Source organism: Lutzomyia longipalpis, chromosome 4 (genome assembly GCF_024334085.1).
Source record: "Lutzomyia longipalpis isolate SR_M1_2022 chromosome 4, ASM2433408v1".
Classification (NCBI taxonomy): domain Eukaryota; kingdom Metazoa; phylum Arthropoda; class Insecta; order Diptera; family Psychodidae; genus Lutzomyia; species Lutzomyia longipalpis.
In genome coordinates, this window is record NC_074710.1 from 2,089,282 (window position 1) to 2,105,978 (window position 16,697).

Genomic DNA, 16,697 nt, shown 5'->3' on the forward strand with positions numbered 1-16,697 from the left:
AAGCATTGGTATCAACGTTGGTTGGCCTGCCGATCAGCTGCATGACACACAGCAGCAAAAAATCTTCACAACCATCGGACATTGCACACACACAAACCATCAGCGACTCTTGCACTCTCTTTGTGTCGTCTTCATCTTTAGTGATTTGGATGCCAGCACAGTGTTTAGTCGTTTTTATCTTGCTCTATGTAGTTTTGCATGAATTTTTCTAATTTTTATTGTGATGTGTCTTTTTCTGAGGTGGGAAATTTATTTCCTACAGTTTTTTGACAAAAAAACAGCCCCATGCTGATGTAAGTTGCTTTAAAAGAAGAAAAATTTTGAAGAATTTTGTAAATTTTTTCCCGTGAACAAAACTTTGTAACGCCCAAATCATTTCTTTTCCATGTAATAGAGCCTGAAGAAGCCAATAAACATTTGGCGAAACGCGTCGCTGGATAGCATAAATGCTGTTTTTTCTTTCCTTTTTCTGACTGCGTACACCGATTGAAAAAATTCAGTAATTTTAATTTTTTACAAGAAAATTTTAATGATTTAAGAAAATTTGCCTCAGATTCTGACGCTTCCGAAAAAAACAAATTAAATGGATTTTTTGTTGTTGTAAAGCTATACGTTTCACTAAAAAAAAAACTTAAAAACTAAACATAAAAATCTTAATTTTTTTAAAGGAAATCTCAAGTTTTTTTTTAATATTAAGAAATCTTATGAAAACTTAAGACAATTTTTAGGAAGCTTAAGTCTTTCTTAAGAAAACTTAAGCCTATTTGAATAAAGAATTTCACCCATTGAAAGGAAATTGAGTTGTCTTTTTGACAAAACTAAAAAAAAATATTTTGTCTGGAAAAACATTTGTCCGGAAAAGTTGGAAAATATTTTTTTCCTGGGAATATTTTTTCCAAATAATTTTTTTTCTTCAAATCTATATTCATAATCTTTTGAAATCTGTTTAGATGACCAAAATCGGATAAAAGATACGCTTTTAACAGTCGGTTTAAGAGAAAATGGACATTTCCTGCCAGGGCTTAATAAATTTACTACCAAAAGTCAGCTCCTTGACTTTTTTTTTAAATCGCCCTGGGTTCTATGAAAAGAAGAAAGAGCTTTCAGAGCTTTTTATTTAACAAAATCGGGTTACAAGAAACAAAATTAGAAGAGGTTTAGTGAGAAGAAATAATTTTTTCTTGCAAAAACTGTATGCCACAATATTAATCAAGAATATGTGGCTTTAAACGGAAAAGCTCCAAATTGGTAAACTTTTCTGAAATTTTTTTTATCATATTGTGAAAAATATTTCCCAAAAACACTTTTTTTAAACGAAAATTGCTCATAGTTCTACCCACCTCCTAACAACCCTTATTTTTTACCCTTAAAAACGAACTATTTTGTTACTTGAAAGTTGTCAACTGGCCCCATAACTGAGTGGCCTAACTATATATACCTCCACAGCTATCGGTGCATTTTAATTTCCAATTCACTGCTTGGTGTGCAAACCTTCGCGGTGTGGAAATGCAATTCATGCTTGAAAAGTTCTTGCATAACATTTTTTTATCGCAGCAAAACTCCCTGAAATTTTTTTCACTAAAACCATAAGGTAGGGACAGGGAAAGGGGGCTGGAAAATACACACCGCGCGAGACTTGTTTGGTTGGAGATCAACGGGGATGCGGAGAATGTTTTTATTTGGTGGAAAATAGAGCTCCCGATCGGAAAGAAAAGTTTACTGGTGGCTCGACCATCCGGCAAATATTTGTTTTGTGTTTTACGAGAGCTTTTTTCACTCCGCAAAAGGGGGTGGTGGTTGCACAGTGTCCACACTGTGGTGATGCCGTATGCTCTGTGCGAAGGGGATGAATGTGGGGGGCGGCCACCCAGAAAGGGTTGAACTCACAAGGGTTGAAATTGGTGTGGCTATTATTTTTTTTTAGATAGGGAGAGAGGAATATATATTGTGTGTAACTCATAAAGTTTGTAGGTGGTTTTGCGGCTTAAGCGCGTAAATGTGAAAATTAACCAAATACCTTGGAAAATTCATAGCATGGATTTTTTTTCATTTCATTTTACGCGTTTTTCTACTCAAGGGGAATTTTTGAATTTATTTTTAGATTATATCAAAAATAAAATATATTTTCTGCTAAAAGGAAGAGATTTTTGAAATTCATTGATCAGAATCCTTAAATTTCTTCACAGACTTCTTCTATTCATCAACAAAGAAACTTTTATTTACCAGCAAATTCAAGAAATCCTTTTTCTTTCTTCCGAAGAAGACAAAAAAAAACTTTCCCACCATCCACGTTTGTGTCACGTGAAGACGATCATTCGCTGTGTGCACCCGCTTTCTCTGGGACACCGTGAAGCTCGAATGTTGCGCGAATGTGGAAAATGAGATTTTTCACCAATTGCTTACAAGACTCCAATCCACCGCTCCCCCCTACAGAATAAGGGATGTGAAAAGTGTGAGCTTTCAAAAAACTTTCCATAATATATGAGGGCGCAAAGAGGAGCAATTTGGTGCTTAACAAATCGGGAAAAAATATCCAATCAGTCTGCAAAAAGTTTTCCCATCCTCCCCACGTGCTACTTGGGAGAATCTCGCCCCACACGTGCGTTGAACTTTTCCATTTTTTTTTCCTTTCAGTGGAAAAGCATCTTTTATGGTGGTGGTATGCTACTCTGGGGAACTATTGGGGTGCTTGAGAAATTGATAGAGTCAATTTTCAAGAGATATCCCCGCATAGAGGATTTTTTGTGGCGTTTCTTTCATCCCCAAATGTCACCGCAAACTTTCAAAGTTTATTCCATTCACGCACATTCAACATTCTATTTACTCCAAATTGACCAAATTTCAAGGCATTTCCATCCCTTTTCCACATAATTTCATCCCCTTTAGCCAAGAGGAAACAAATCAATGGGATTTCCGTAACATTTGTCTAACTCACGCTAAATCTTATTCTCTCTATTACTATTGCGTTTTCTTCTTAGTTCAGTGATTTGGGGAAAATTGAAAATATTCTTCATGTGTGGAAGGAAATTGGGGCAATTTAATTGAATTTGCAAAAAATAATTTCAATCTCTTCTATCTGAAGGGATGTTTTTTTTGTCCGCGAATTTGCATTGTTCGTTCATCAAATTGATTTCTGCTTCTCCAAGGAAAGTTAATTATATAATAGTAAAATTAAGGGAGTTCAAATATTCTTAAATTGTTGGTTTTATACTTTATTTGGTACCGTAAAAGATAACACTCGATATTCGAATTATGGAAAAGTCGATGGAAAATTTTGTTCCTACTGTGTAAATGAAAAAAATGCGTAGAATTAATAAACACGTGGAGATAAAATAATTAAAACAGAGGTCATTAACGAAAATATGCGATGATAGAAGAAAAAAAAGATATCATTTTATTTTATTTGTACACGTTTTGTGTGCTTAAGACATCTGAGACTGTATTTGCAAACGCTGGTAATAAGAGCTGTGAACACTGAATTTGGAACTTCAGTTTAGAATGTTTTGTGAAGGAGTGAAAAAGTGTTCTGTTCAAAAAATGTGGATTTTAGGTAAAAAGAAAATTTCTGTCTAAAAGAATCTTTTACTTTATCTTACTATATCAAATACATTTCTTCCGCCATACTCTTCATCATATTTTATTTATTAGTCTTATTTGGGGGACTCCTCATACCTTCAGTACTGGGAGAAGATTGCAATTATGCTTTGGAAGTTGGCACGACCGCTATTAATATTTCTTCGGGAGTTGATCCTAAGTGCACGTGGACTGCTACGGCATACTCTGACTATCGCCTCAAACTAACTTGCGACGTGCATCTACCTGGTGGAATTAATTTAGGCCTTGGCGGCTGTCTTTTGAATTTTCTTTCAATTTCCGCTTCCGGAAAGCCAGACTTTGCCGATGGAATCAAATACTGTGGCAATGAAAGCTTTACCGTACTCTCTGATCTCAATAGGATCAGCATTAAACTCACATCATCTCTCTTGCCAAATAATCTTCTCGGGATCTCTTTCACCTGCTCACTTCAGGCTGTTTTCGAACCCTGCAGCTGTGGGCGGAGAAATAGGGTAAGTTCTCCAAGGACTTTTTAAAGGAAATCTGAGTTATGGAGATTTTTAAAAATTTTATTTTCATATTCAGACTGGAATGCTGATTGATGTTGAAGTGAACGAATATCCTGCTGTAGCTTATATAGGATACACAAAATATGAAGGAGTACCATTATTAATTTGTGGAGCTACATTAAGTAAATTTGATTTTAAGATATTTTTTTATTAGTTTTTTATTCTTATATATATTTTTTTCAAAGTTTCAAACTGGAGAGCTCTCACTTCCCAAAGTTGTGTTGTGAAAAACCCCGTTGATGAATTAAGCTTGGTAGTTGGAGACTACGATATTTCTTCCACAACGGATACCCCATATACTGCCATGTACGACATTGAGTCCACCATCTGCTACACAAACAACTGCAATACTCTGCCAGATGTTGGAAGTGGAGACATTGCCCTTCTGAAGACCAAGAATGAAATTCAAATGAATCCAGGAGTGGGAGTCAGTTGTCTTCCATACAAGTACAGAGAAGTAGATTCACTTAATAAATTGGCAGTAATCTTAGTTGGATGGACGTATGATTCAACCGAATTTGGAAATCGTGATGTGCAGCAGCAGGCATTTTCATCTGTATTCTCTTCAGCTCAATGTAAAAAAAATTATCCAAATGCCACGTCGATCGACATTTGCATCTATACTTCTCAGGACAATACAAAAGATTGTTTGCTAAATTCAGGCAGTAGTGGCTTTTACGACGATTCCGACAGTGGTCGTCTCTACATTATCGGTGTTTTAAATTATGCCAAAAATGAGGCCTGTTCTAAAATGAAACCATATATAAATACACGTACTGGGGCTGTTCTGGATTGGATTATCAATAACACTCCAGAAAGTAGCTACTGCAATGTTTAACAATGATAGGCTGTCACCTTTAAACAAAATTAACTAATAAAATATAAAAAAAAAATAAAACTAATAAGTCTTAATCATAGAAATTGAAATTGTGGGAATATTTTCCTCAATGGCAATGTGTTGCGAGATTTTTCCTTTTCACACCAACCTTACACGGAGGGGGAGGAGTAGAATCCAAGAAGGGATTTCCCAGTGTAACTTTTGCAAAGAAAGAAGAACAATATAAGGGGAAGGCCGATGCAGTATCTTGAAGAAAAAAAATCGAAGGAAAATCCTCGCATTGCAGGACACCATCAACAATATCCTTTTTCTTCAATAGCCATGAACACGATAGGAGAATCCGAAACTTTAACTCCACTTATCGTAAATCTGATGATATCTGGATTAGTGAGCAATAATATATTTTATTGGATTAAAGTAAAAGGAAATACGAGGACATTTACAATGGAAAGTTCTGGGGGTGGGATGGGTTTTCCTTCCAATATGGGTTCGGTTTATCCTTTGGAAAATGCATTTTCTTGTTTTCCCACACCCTCAAGTTCTCACGGATTTTTTTTCTTCTTTTATTTATTCCAAATCCTCCTGCTTTGCTCCGTACTATCAATGGATGTAAGCACACAAGAGGAGAATTTTCTTCTTCTCCGCATAAAGTTCCAGCATGTGAACAATGTGTGTTCTTGGACACTACGAGGAGTGGATCGTTTCTCAAACATTTGCCTCCTTCGCCTCTTGGCTCTGAATTTCACTCGGAGGCTGTATGGGGAGATTGTGTGGGAATCCATGAAAGGATTGTCAGAGGAAAATTGTATGATCTGTGGTAAAACTTCCTAGGAAAATTTACAGCAATAAGTATAAAGTATTTTTGTGGAAAAATTTGTGGAAAATTGCCTTTTTACGAATAGTTTTTGATTTGATTTAAGCTTCTCAAAAAAAATCTTTAGGTACGTTAAAGAAATTTATCGTACCGCTGAATAGCCCCTAAAGGTTCTTCCCTCTCCAAACTTCCTCAAATGCTTTCTCGCGCCTTTTGAAAAATTCCTTAGCCCTTTGCACAAGAGGCAAATTCACCGAGACACGCCGAATTAATCATTTAAAAGGAAAATTGCGTCTACGGAGCTGTAACAAAATGATTAATTTCCCCGTGGATTGTACAGAAGGGAAATCCAAGAAGGGAAAATTTTCGAGCAATCGATTTGCATGCCAGAATGAAGAATTTTATTGCGTGATAAGGGGCCACTTGAGGAAGCTCCCTCAGCCTGAAAAACTTTCACCACTCACAGTGCCTTTCTATATAATTTAGAAAAGACGAAAGGGGTGCAGTTTTAACCACAATATCGCCCCCTAATATTATAAGGTGCTCATCCTCATGCGCCATTTTATGTGCATCGCCCCGAGGGTGGCCCCAAAATCCCACCCAACCTCTTGCAAACCATTCTTGCTGTGGAGAGCACACCGAAGGTTTTTAGCGAAAGCCAATTTCGGTAGCACAATTAATTCTTCGCCGTCAGCGTGGCTTAATCGAATAAAATGGAATCAATGAATTTTCTAATAGCCCTCTCTCTCTCTCTGAAGGTCTTAATTAAAATATACATCACACCGGGAGTTTCTCTATTTTATGGGAATGCGCCACCATCGCATTGCCCAATTTTCGCCACATTCGATTAATTCGCCAATCCCTATTTCAATCCTTCTTGCCCAAAAGATTTATTGCGAATTTTCTTCCACCCAGGAACTAAATAATTGAGTAAAATTAAAAGTTTTTCCTGCAAGAAGAGCGTGTACAGATCAACGTTGAAACTAACAAGAGTTTAGGACTTTCATGAAGTTTTATTTGTGAAAAACAACCACGTAGAACATCTTCTATCTTTATGCCAAAGCAAACTCACAAAACTAACTCATATAACCAGTTGATAACCTTTTGCATATAAAATAGTTCATTTTCAGCAAATAGAAGGAAAAATTGATGACTCCTCACACGGGAGGAATGGAAAAATATTCAATTGTTTATCCAAATAATAATTCATGATGCTAAATAACAATATTATATGTTGTTTTTGCAATATTTTCCACGGTACGTGTAGGTATGTGTAGCGTTCATTTATTATTTGTTCATCAGCATAAAATATAAAACATTTACGAGTATGTTCGTTCACATAAAGCGGGTTGTTTTCCTTGGGAATAAAAGTTTACAATTGGATATACGGGGGGTGGGTGGGGAATTTTCCTTTTTCCACATCCAGCAGAAAACATCACATTTGCGATTTATTGCAATCATCTTTGCGCGATAAAATAAAACCACAGGATGTCCATAATACACTACCCGCCAAAAATTTCCGGTAATGCAAAAAATTATATATTTTCTAGAGTAAAACAAACTATTATTGCTTAATAAAAACTTACATTAGAAGGAAAGTACATGATGGATTTGACTGAAATTCATTTTAAAAGTTAGTGGAGATGTGTAGCTATTATTTGAATCCGAGTTTGTGCAAATCGGTCAATCACAACCTGAGAAATACTCAAAAATGTATTTTTTCTCCATGGTTTACTAAAATGGCCGCCATGACCTAACCGCTTGACTGATTTTCATAAATTTACCATATTTGAAAAGAGAATTAAATTACCTTTCTAACAATAGTTTATTTGTCAAAATTGGTACACTAGCGGCTGATATACAAGAGGTTAAAGTGAAAATTAACGAAATTTTGGAAAAAAGTTCTTTATCCTAGATTTACCAAAATGGCTGCCAAAAAGAAACGGTTTAACCGATTTTAAAAAAATTATCAGTTTTGGAAAGGTGAGAAATATACCTTTCCAAAACTGGTATATTTTTAAAAATAACTTTACCACAGCCGGAGATATAGGCCATTGGAATTTACCTGAAAAAATAATCAATTTTTGCTTACTCGGAAACTTTCGATTGATAGTGTATATGCATAAAAATGTGCTTGTACTATATATAAAATTTTTGCAATTTATGCAAATTAACCTCTGGACGTAAAAAAATTGCAGTATTTTGCAAATTTCGTCTCAACCCCTCCGTCGACATTCAATGTAATTGCAGTGTTGGTGATTAAAGTAATGCAGAATCATTATTATTTTTTCAATTAATGCCCTCGTGTCAATTGACTAAAGTGCGTGTTCATATTTCCTTTCTCGCTTGTGGAGGAATTTAATTTATATTGCCATTTGATGGGGTTTGGGGGGAATTTAATTTGCGAGAGAAAAAAAAGAGCTTAACACACTCAACGACCAATTAATCTCTTGCAGTTTTAATGGTCTCATTTAAAAGCTCCATTCTCTTGAATTTTAACCATGCGCGCCTATAGAGCACCCGTTGGTACACTCACAGACCACTGGCAATTATTAACCCTCCACAAAGGGTTGAGGGGAAAGGCGTTGTGTATTTAAAATGAAAAAATATAGGTACCTCCAAATCGATCCCTTTTTCGCATGATATGCAAATAACCCCCTGATTTATAGGCTATTTTTGCAAAGTAGGTAGCACAATTGGGGTAGGGCACCCAGGGGAGGTGTGTGTGTGTGCCAGAGCACCCAGAGGGAGCATGAAGACGAAAATTGAGAGACGCACGGGTCGCCTCAATTGGATTTCATCCCCCATTTCGGTCAAAAAGCAAAGTGGAAAATATTCTATTTAATATTTGATGATACCTCCAACTGACGGACCTTTCTTCCACCACCAATGCGACTACCCAGTGAACACCAAAATGCAAATAAGGGTTCACAATGGCGCCATAAATATCTCTCTGTTCAATGCCCACACATGGCGGAGCAGAGGGTGTGGTATGCGGAATTCAATGCAATGAAATTTCTCTGTTTTTCATTCGAAATTGCTTAATTAAAGACTTCACCTCAGGCTATGGCGGCGTATTTTCCAAATTAATTTTTTATACGTCTTGCCAGGAATTGTACTTTTTATGTACATATATAGAATTTGCAGACATATTGGTTCTAAGCACGCGTGTGCATTTTCCATCCATACGTTCCAAAAGAGGGGTGAAAATGTTGTAGGGAAAAATTATGATAAAAAAATCAATTTCCCCACTTGATAAATAATTCAGATTAGACTCAGGTATATGAAAGATTTTTTTTCGGGAAATTTTCCATCATTTTCATTGAGTTTCAAGGGAAGAATTTTCAGGGAAATTTATGTTGTTGGTGTTTTGTATTTGTGAAGATTAATTAACTCTTTCACGTCCATTGGGTCACACAAAGAATCGTGCCAAATTTTCGCCACAAAATCAATTAGTGCGAAGAGTTTAAATCGAGAGATGATTATGCGGGGAATGACTGTATTTACAAAATTTGATTTTCCTTCTATAATAATTCTTCTTTTTTAATCCATCTTTAAGGTCTTTTTAGTAGCCTAAAAAATCTCAAAAACTACCCCTTTGAATGAATTTCAAAGCTTTCTGGCTACGTCCCTCTGTCACATAAAGTTTCTCCTCCTGAGCAAGGAATTGCAATTTTTTTAGAAAACTTTCTTCACGTCAAAAGTGAAACAGCACCATGAGGGAAAGTGTAGTAAGAAAAAAAAACGAGTATATCAGTACAAGTGGAAAATAAGTTGGTGGCAATCCTATTATGGAAGTACTGAACATGGATTTTATATGCTGAAGAGAGAGAAAAAAAAAGAAATTGAAGTGCTATTTGCAGTGATAGAGCTTATTTCTCTCGCATGTCTCCACATGATGTGGGGGGATGGTTGTTAGTGGAACAAGCCACGTGAATCAAGTGATATGTGTGTCGTACACTCTGCAAGAATCATGCTGTCACTTAAGTAGACTTGATACCCTAACTATGACCACTACAGAAATTCTTCTTCAGCTTTCTAAACTCTCTTCCTTTTGAGCTCCTTCCTCCAGATGTTTGGGGGTGGTTTTTCGGTGGCACAATGCATAAGAAGGGGGTTGGAATAAGCACAATTTTTTTGTTAGATGCAAAAGAAATCGTCATTGACACAGTAGAAGTTGTCAAAGTTATACAATTCCCTTCGGAAAAATTCCAAAAGATTTCAGAGAAATCTCTACAACACCCTCACACCCCCTTTAATCCATTGTGGAGAGAGAGAGGGCTGAAATTGCAGGCAATGCGTCTTGGCCATGAGGATTTATTGTTCGGCAAAATGACACTAAAGCTCCTCCCTGCGTTATGTATATGCTGGAGCTTCTCCACGTCGAGAAGCTACAACATTTTGCAGCCAATCTCCCACCCACACGTGCAACCCCTTGAGAAAATTTTTCACGATTCATACATGATCTCATTTGGGAGATTTCCTGCACAGCATCATGTACCAATTGTGAGAAAAATGACATCAATCCACTTTGTGCTTCTCACCAAGTGCTTCCACGTCGTATGACAACACTAAGGCGTGAACTTTGGATGGGTCCAACATGTAATCTTGTACATATTTCTCGAGACAGAGAAAAAGGAACATTATAAAACCTTTAAAAGTCAATATGAAAATGCTTTTAAGAAAGTAGAGTACCTATCAAAGGCAAAAATAAAAAGACTCTCCAGAAAAAAAAATATGTTTAAATATTTTCATCTTCTTTTCAAAGCTTTCGGAGTGATCATAAAAGGTCAAAGGGTTGATATTTTACAGGAAGTTAAAGTTGAGAGCTTTGAATATTATATTAGGGGATGATTTTTTGAAAATAATTAAATTTCATTCCTTTTCTTTCTTTCAATTCAAGAGAAAATTGAGCAATAATTTTAGTAAAATAAATTGAGCAAGAAAATCACATAAAGTCCCAATAAACGTGGAAAATCTTGTAGAAATTCAGAACACAACAAACTCCGGGATTTTCCTCTTCTTCCATCAACCACTCTAGTGGTTTTTTTTTATCAGAAACATCAACATTTCGCCCTCATCTCCGTTTACTTCTTTCCCCCGCCGCACAATGGTACAATAGAATGCATTTAATTTAATAAAGAGAGGAGAATGGCCTTTTCAATTTGATCTTGATTGCAGCTGAATATTCGTGGGAGGAAAAAAGCTCTCATGGAGCTTATTTAATTTTTTCCTCTACCTACGATGCAGCTTTTTTTTGCACAAGGAAGGATAATCAGGAAGGAAGAGAGGAAAAATTTCCCATACAAAAGCTTCAAAGTTGTTGTTGGGGGTAATTGGAAAAATGCTGAATTCAGGTGCCCATCAACTAAGATGGAGTAAAAAATTTCTTTTTCTCTTTCCTCATTGCCTTTGTGCTTGACAAAAAATCTTACATAGGGTACATATACTTGAGAAAACACTGAATTTCTTTTTGCGTATAAGAATGAGCTTTTTCTGTGAGAATGAGCTTTTTTGTGTCAGGCAACTTTTGGAGGGCACTGGTTGCTATATTTGTCATTACACGATGCAAGGAGAGAAAGATTGCGATGCTTGAAGGAAGCAGATGCTAATGGAAGTTTCTTCTTTGGTGTACTCTCGTGTGTGGCGAAGAAGTTGAGCATAGGGAAAGCTCTCTCTCTCTCTACGTTGACTACCGGATGGTCCTCATGGTTGCATGATAAAATGTGTGCGAAGATGTTGAGACTAGCATCTTGGTTTGTTGCTACTTTATTTCCCCATTTTCTCAAACTACCCCCCACTCCCACAGCACCATCCCTTAAGTACGCTATAAATTTCCCCGAAGAGCTACCCTGAGAGTCCACAATAGTTCTTCACCGTCATGAATACAAAACTAAGGCATAAACACACACCATTCGTGTTGGCTCACAACCCCCCATCGACAGAGAATCCTTTCCTCACCCTTTTGTACATATTTGCAAATTTGTCGGATTTTCTTTGCATTTGCTGGGAGGAAGACAAAATTTCCTTTATGTGTCTTGACCAAAGAAAAACAGAAAAGTCGTTGATGTAGTTTGAGAGACGATTAAAAATTGAACAAGAAATCAAACAACTTGCAAAACTTTTGAGACATTTTTCTGCCTCTTTTTCCACACTTTCTCTCTCTCTCTCGTTTATTCATCTATTTTTAAATATGTGAAAAAGCTCATTTCGTAAATTTCATTCCAATCGATAAACTTTGCTGGCTTTTTTCATTTATTTAATTTTTTCTTATGATAAATCATAAATTTCTCACACAATAAATTGAAAAAAAAAATGTTTAATAAAAAATTGACGGCAAAATAATTAAAAGAATTTTCCTGAGAAACTGAATCGTTTAATCAGAATAAAATCATTTGACATTTATTTGGTATTTTCTCCTGGAAAACTTCTCACCAAGAGCGATTCAATTGATTTTCTCTTTTTTTTTGGAAATGAAAAGAAGAAAAAAGGAATTTCCTTTTCTATATCCTCCACTCAATCTAACAACACGCGGAGATTGCATTCTGACAATCCCTTCGATTGCGGCAAAATTGATTTGATAGAGTGAAAGGAGCTTTTTTTCCACACACACACATCGTATAAGCTCTTGAATGATTTTCAAGCACACAGAGAGAAAAATTCCCTTTAGCACACTTCAAAACATCCATCAGAGGAAAATATCATCCTGTCACATTGTATCACATTTCGCGCTTTTTTGCTCATAAAGCATTTCCGGGCGTGGTGGCGATGCAGAGGGAATAAATCGCGTGCAGTAGAAATTAAAATGCAGCCTTTTCACAATTATATTCCTCTGTGGGAAATTTCCGTCACTCTGCGGCATTTCAAATGTGACACACATTTTGTAAAATTTTTTTTGCCTATTTTTTGCATGAGATTTTCCTTTTTTTTAAGCACGTGTTTCGCAGGAAATATGCAGAAAAATTAAGCTTACAAATGTGATATGTGTGTGCATAATTTATGTATATTAGTTCATTGTGTATGTATGTATATAGAATTATAATATTCAGAAGGTTTTTTATTGGTTAAAAATTATATTCAATTTGAAGAAAAAGTGTTAATAAAAACATTTTTTATTAATGAAAAATATTTTTAAAATTGTTTATCTGACTTTGAAAACTCTTACTCAGGAATTTATTTACATGTTTGACGTTTCTTTCTGAACGTTTGACATTTCATTTGAAACGTTTACTTTTTATTTTATCATGTTTGACGGTTGATGTTAAAGTTCAAATATTTGACGTTCATTTCATATTAATTGACATTTCTTACATGACGTTTAACATTTCTTTTCTAACGTTCAAATTTTCTTTTTGTAGCATTTGTCTTTTTTTCAAACTTGACGTTAATTTTTTTTAACGTTTGAAGTTTCTTTAATAAGATATAATATTTTTAGGGTTGCTGTTCCTTTTCTAACGTTTAACATTACACTTTATTACATTTTTAACGTTTGACGTCAATTTTCGAATGTTTGACTGTTCTAACGTCATATTTAACAATATTTTTCCAACATTTGAAGCTTTCTTTCTAACGTTTGACGTTTTTTTTTTCAAAACTTTAACGTTTCTTTTAAAAAAATACCTTTTGACCAAGAAATAATTCCTTTAAACCTTTTTAAGAGAAACCTAAACTTTTTCAAACTCTACACAACATTCCCCTGACTACGTCCCTGTCTCATATGGAGTAAATAGAACAAAATCAAAGGCTTCACAGCGTATCAACGCTGTATATCGTATTTTATATTGCTTTCTTATTAAATGACGATCCCATTCGCATTTCTCGCGTTTGTCAAGCAAGACATCCATCCATCAGAGCTTGAAGTGAGAATGTGTAGGGAGGAAAAAAGTGCCTGGAAATGCTTAAAAAAAGCACCCACAATACGAAAAAAAATTCATCTTTTCGAGACACTCAATACGGGAAGAATTGGGTTGAGAATAGTGTGGGGGAAGGAAAAGGAAGGCAGTTGAAAGGGAAAATTGTGTGGATAGAAAAGCTGCGCGAGATGCTTCTGTCGCGCGGAAATTGAAGGAAAAGAGCTATATATGATGAAAACGTTCTGAGGGAGCGAAAGAATAAATTGTAAAGAACTTGAGGAGAAATTGCTCCAAAAACTCCTTTCATTTATTTCTCCATTTTTTTCTTTTTCTTTTTTGCCTCAAAAACCATCTCTGTGCGTCCTCGGTAATTCAACTTTGTGAATTGATGTGCTCCACATGCGCTGACAATAAAAAAAGAGAACTTCTATGTTGGTTATTAAAGCCCCATCGTTTTTTTTTGCCCCAAGCCCCCTTTTAGGGAGGAGAAGAAAAAAAAAGAGTTTGTCTGTGTAAAATTTTTGAATGGCGCCAAAGAAGGTTGAATTGCAGATAAATTGAATTTTCAGAGCATACATGTAATTTGCCGTTGAGGTGGAATCCCACCAAACTTATAAAGCATTCAAAAACTTCCCTTTGCAATTTAAGGGTTGGTGGGAGCTCTTCGGAGTATTTCTAAGTGGTAGGTGGGTGATGGTGGAAAGGTGAAGTGCCTCAAGTGTATAAATTTGAATAAGTCGAAATTATTTCTCTGCAAAAGTTGCTTCATATATAGCTTAAAAAATTCATTTCACTTTCCTACCATTCGCCCTCCATCTGCTGAGGAAAATACTCACCGAGCTCCTTGAATTCTTCCACCTATGCTGTGTTGCGAGAACATTGTTATCCTCCATTGTTTACTGTTTACAAGAAATACCTCAAGAGCTCTTTTATTTCCGATGCTCTCTCCGTGTTTTTTTTGTATCCTTGCTACCCTGTGAGTGCGGTGTGGAGCCCTTCCACTTGGAAAATGCGAGACACCGCCCAGGTAGGATGCGGAAATATTTATGAGGTTTCACGTGTATGTCTGTGTTATCTCTCGCAACCTCCACCCCCCATCCCTGAAGCTTTTTTTTTTAGCCACCAAGTGAGAGAAAGAAAAAAAGAATGTTCACAAGACATCTTCCGCCAGAATCCTTAGCATAAAAGGATAACGACTTTGTTTTCCGGTGAATAAATTTTTTCCCTATTCAATATCCCATAATCGTTTTGAGGAATCCTTTGTGGTTTTGCTTTATGCAGCGGGGCGAGCCTCCTTTTTTTTACGTATTTTCCACTGTGTTCGACACACAAATCTTCACTACATTTCAACACCCACTCACCCACAATGGACGCCCTGTGTATGGCAATTAAGAGGCCAGTGCCCTAAAATAAACCCTTCCTTCGAAGGGGGTTCTTCATTTTAATGTTTAATGTACTTGAACTATCCTTTTGTATCCTTATGCAATTATCTCCAATATAATTATAAAAAGTCTTTGTACTTTGATCTTTTAATACATGAAAATTAAGTTAAAAATTAATTTAGAAAAATTGTAGTGAGGTTCTATGAATTAATTAAATGTAGATTAAATAATAAACATCATTTTTCACCTTAATTTTGAATTTCATATTCAACTAAATAAAATTCATTAAAAGACAAAAAATAAACAGAAAATATCTCAATATAATTTTGAATCATTTGCAAATTTATTCGTTTTTTTTCAGAAAGACTTTAAGACAACGATTAAGATTGTAAAGATTTAAACAAATTAAGGTTATTTCAATTATTTTCCATCTAGTTTGAATTTTATTCAGCAATAATTTGAGTTATAAAGTTTTCTGAATTTTAATCTAATTGATTTTAGGCAAAGAACTTTGATTTTAAATTAGCTAAAAGAGTTCATTCGTCTTATTAGAACTGACAGTACCATCTATGGTAGAAATAATATAACAGCGTACACAACGACATCTTGTGGGAATTTTTCTTTGCCATTTCTAGACTCAAAATTGGTAAAAGTTTCATGAAAGATAATTCTTTATTATTTGTTTTTGTAAAATATTCTTTAAGAAAAAAAACATATTAATGAATTGTTTTGCAAAACTGTTTTAAAAAAAAGTTCAAATTAATTATTCTAAAGCCCCCTGGCGGCCGTTTCTATTTTAACAGAAAAGCAAATTTAATTGACTTTGAAAAGTTTTAAAATGATTTAAATGCAATGAATTCAGAGAGAAATAACAAATTTTATGCAACAAGAAACATTTCAATTTATCCAATGCATATAGTTGAGTATTTTCTTCTCAAGTGCATTGCCACATCACTCAAATACCCCCTTGATTCGTTCAATCGCACCATGTGAAATGCAAACACTGTGTGTGATTTATTTACACACTCACGTTTTTTTTTGCTGAAAAAAGAGACTCAAACATGATGAAAAACGACTAAAATATGTTTGCACGATATTTCGCTATAAATCTCCCAACCACCACACCGTCTAATACTTATATATAAATTTTAAAACATTTCCACACACACAGAGAATATAATGGGAAAATCCATAAGCCCCCCGGGTGAGGCTCTCAATGTCCAAGAGGGGGGTGCGCGTGAATGTTGAGGGTGAGAAAATGAGGAAAAATTGTGGTTGGATTTTGTGCAAGTGGAGACGACGTTGGGGGATCGCTAATGAACTTTTAATAAACGCAATAAATTGCGAAAAGTTGTTTTCCCCCCGGAGAAACCATACTAATTGACTTATGCATGTTTTTATGTGCCTATATACTATAAATTCTCCGTGCGCTCCAAAGTGAATTTTTCACTGATAATGGAGTGCCAAGAAGTGGATTAATTTAATTCCTCCGCCACTCGAGATGTTTTTCCCATCAGACGCTTTGGGGATGAAAAATATCCTCTCGTAGAGGCGTATACACAATGTCCCCACCAGGCGTCTCCACTTGGGGTTCAATGGGGACGCCTGGTGGTTGATTTTATCACCGGAATTTGCATTTATTTTTTACGATACGCATCGATACATATTTTTAGTTTATTTTATGTT

The 16,697-nt window shown here is 35.5% G+C and overlaps 2 protein-coding genes across 2 annotated transcripts in view; both read left to right on the top strand.

The window, feature by feature from the left end:
- The window catches only part of LOC129795678 (uncharacterized), a 115,727-nt gene that overhangs the window by 49,691 nt on the left and 49,339 nt on the right, over positions 1 to 16,697 (top strand). The gene's annotated exons all lie outside the window — the stretch shown is intronic.
- On the top strand, positions 3,496 to 5,022 carry LOC129795609 (venom serine protease 34-like). The gene is made up of 4 exons (XM_055837049.1): positions 3,496 to 3,550; positions 3,649 to 4,067; positions 4,141 to 4,246; positions 4,310 to 5,022. Exons 1-4 carry the CDS (start codon positions 3,499 to 3,501, stop codon positions 4,960 to 4,962), a joined length of 1,230 nt encoding a protein of 409 aa, XP_055693024.1. The 5' UTR covers positions 3,496 to 3,498; the 3' UTR covers positions 4,963 to 5,022.

Excerpts from the sequence above, each read along its gene's own strand:
- LOC129795609 (XM_055837049.1), top strand. The coding sequence starts at position 3,499 with ATGTTTTGTGAAGGAGTGAAAAAGTGTTCTGTTCAAAAAATGTGGATT. Across the intron at positions 3,551-3,648 it reads TCAAAAAATGTGGATTTTAG|TCTTATTTGGGGGACTCCTC; the intron begins GTAAAAAGAAAA and ends TTTATTTATTAG. Across the intron at positions 4,247-4,309 it reads AATTTGTGGAGCTACATTAA|TTTCAAACTGGAGAGCTCTC; the intron begins GTAAATTTGATT and ends TTTTTTTCAAAG.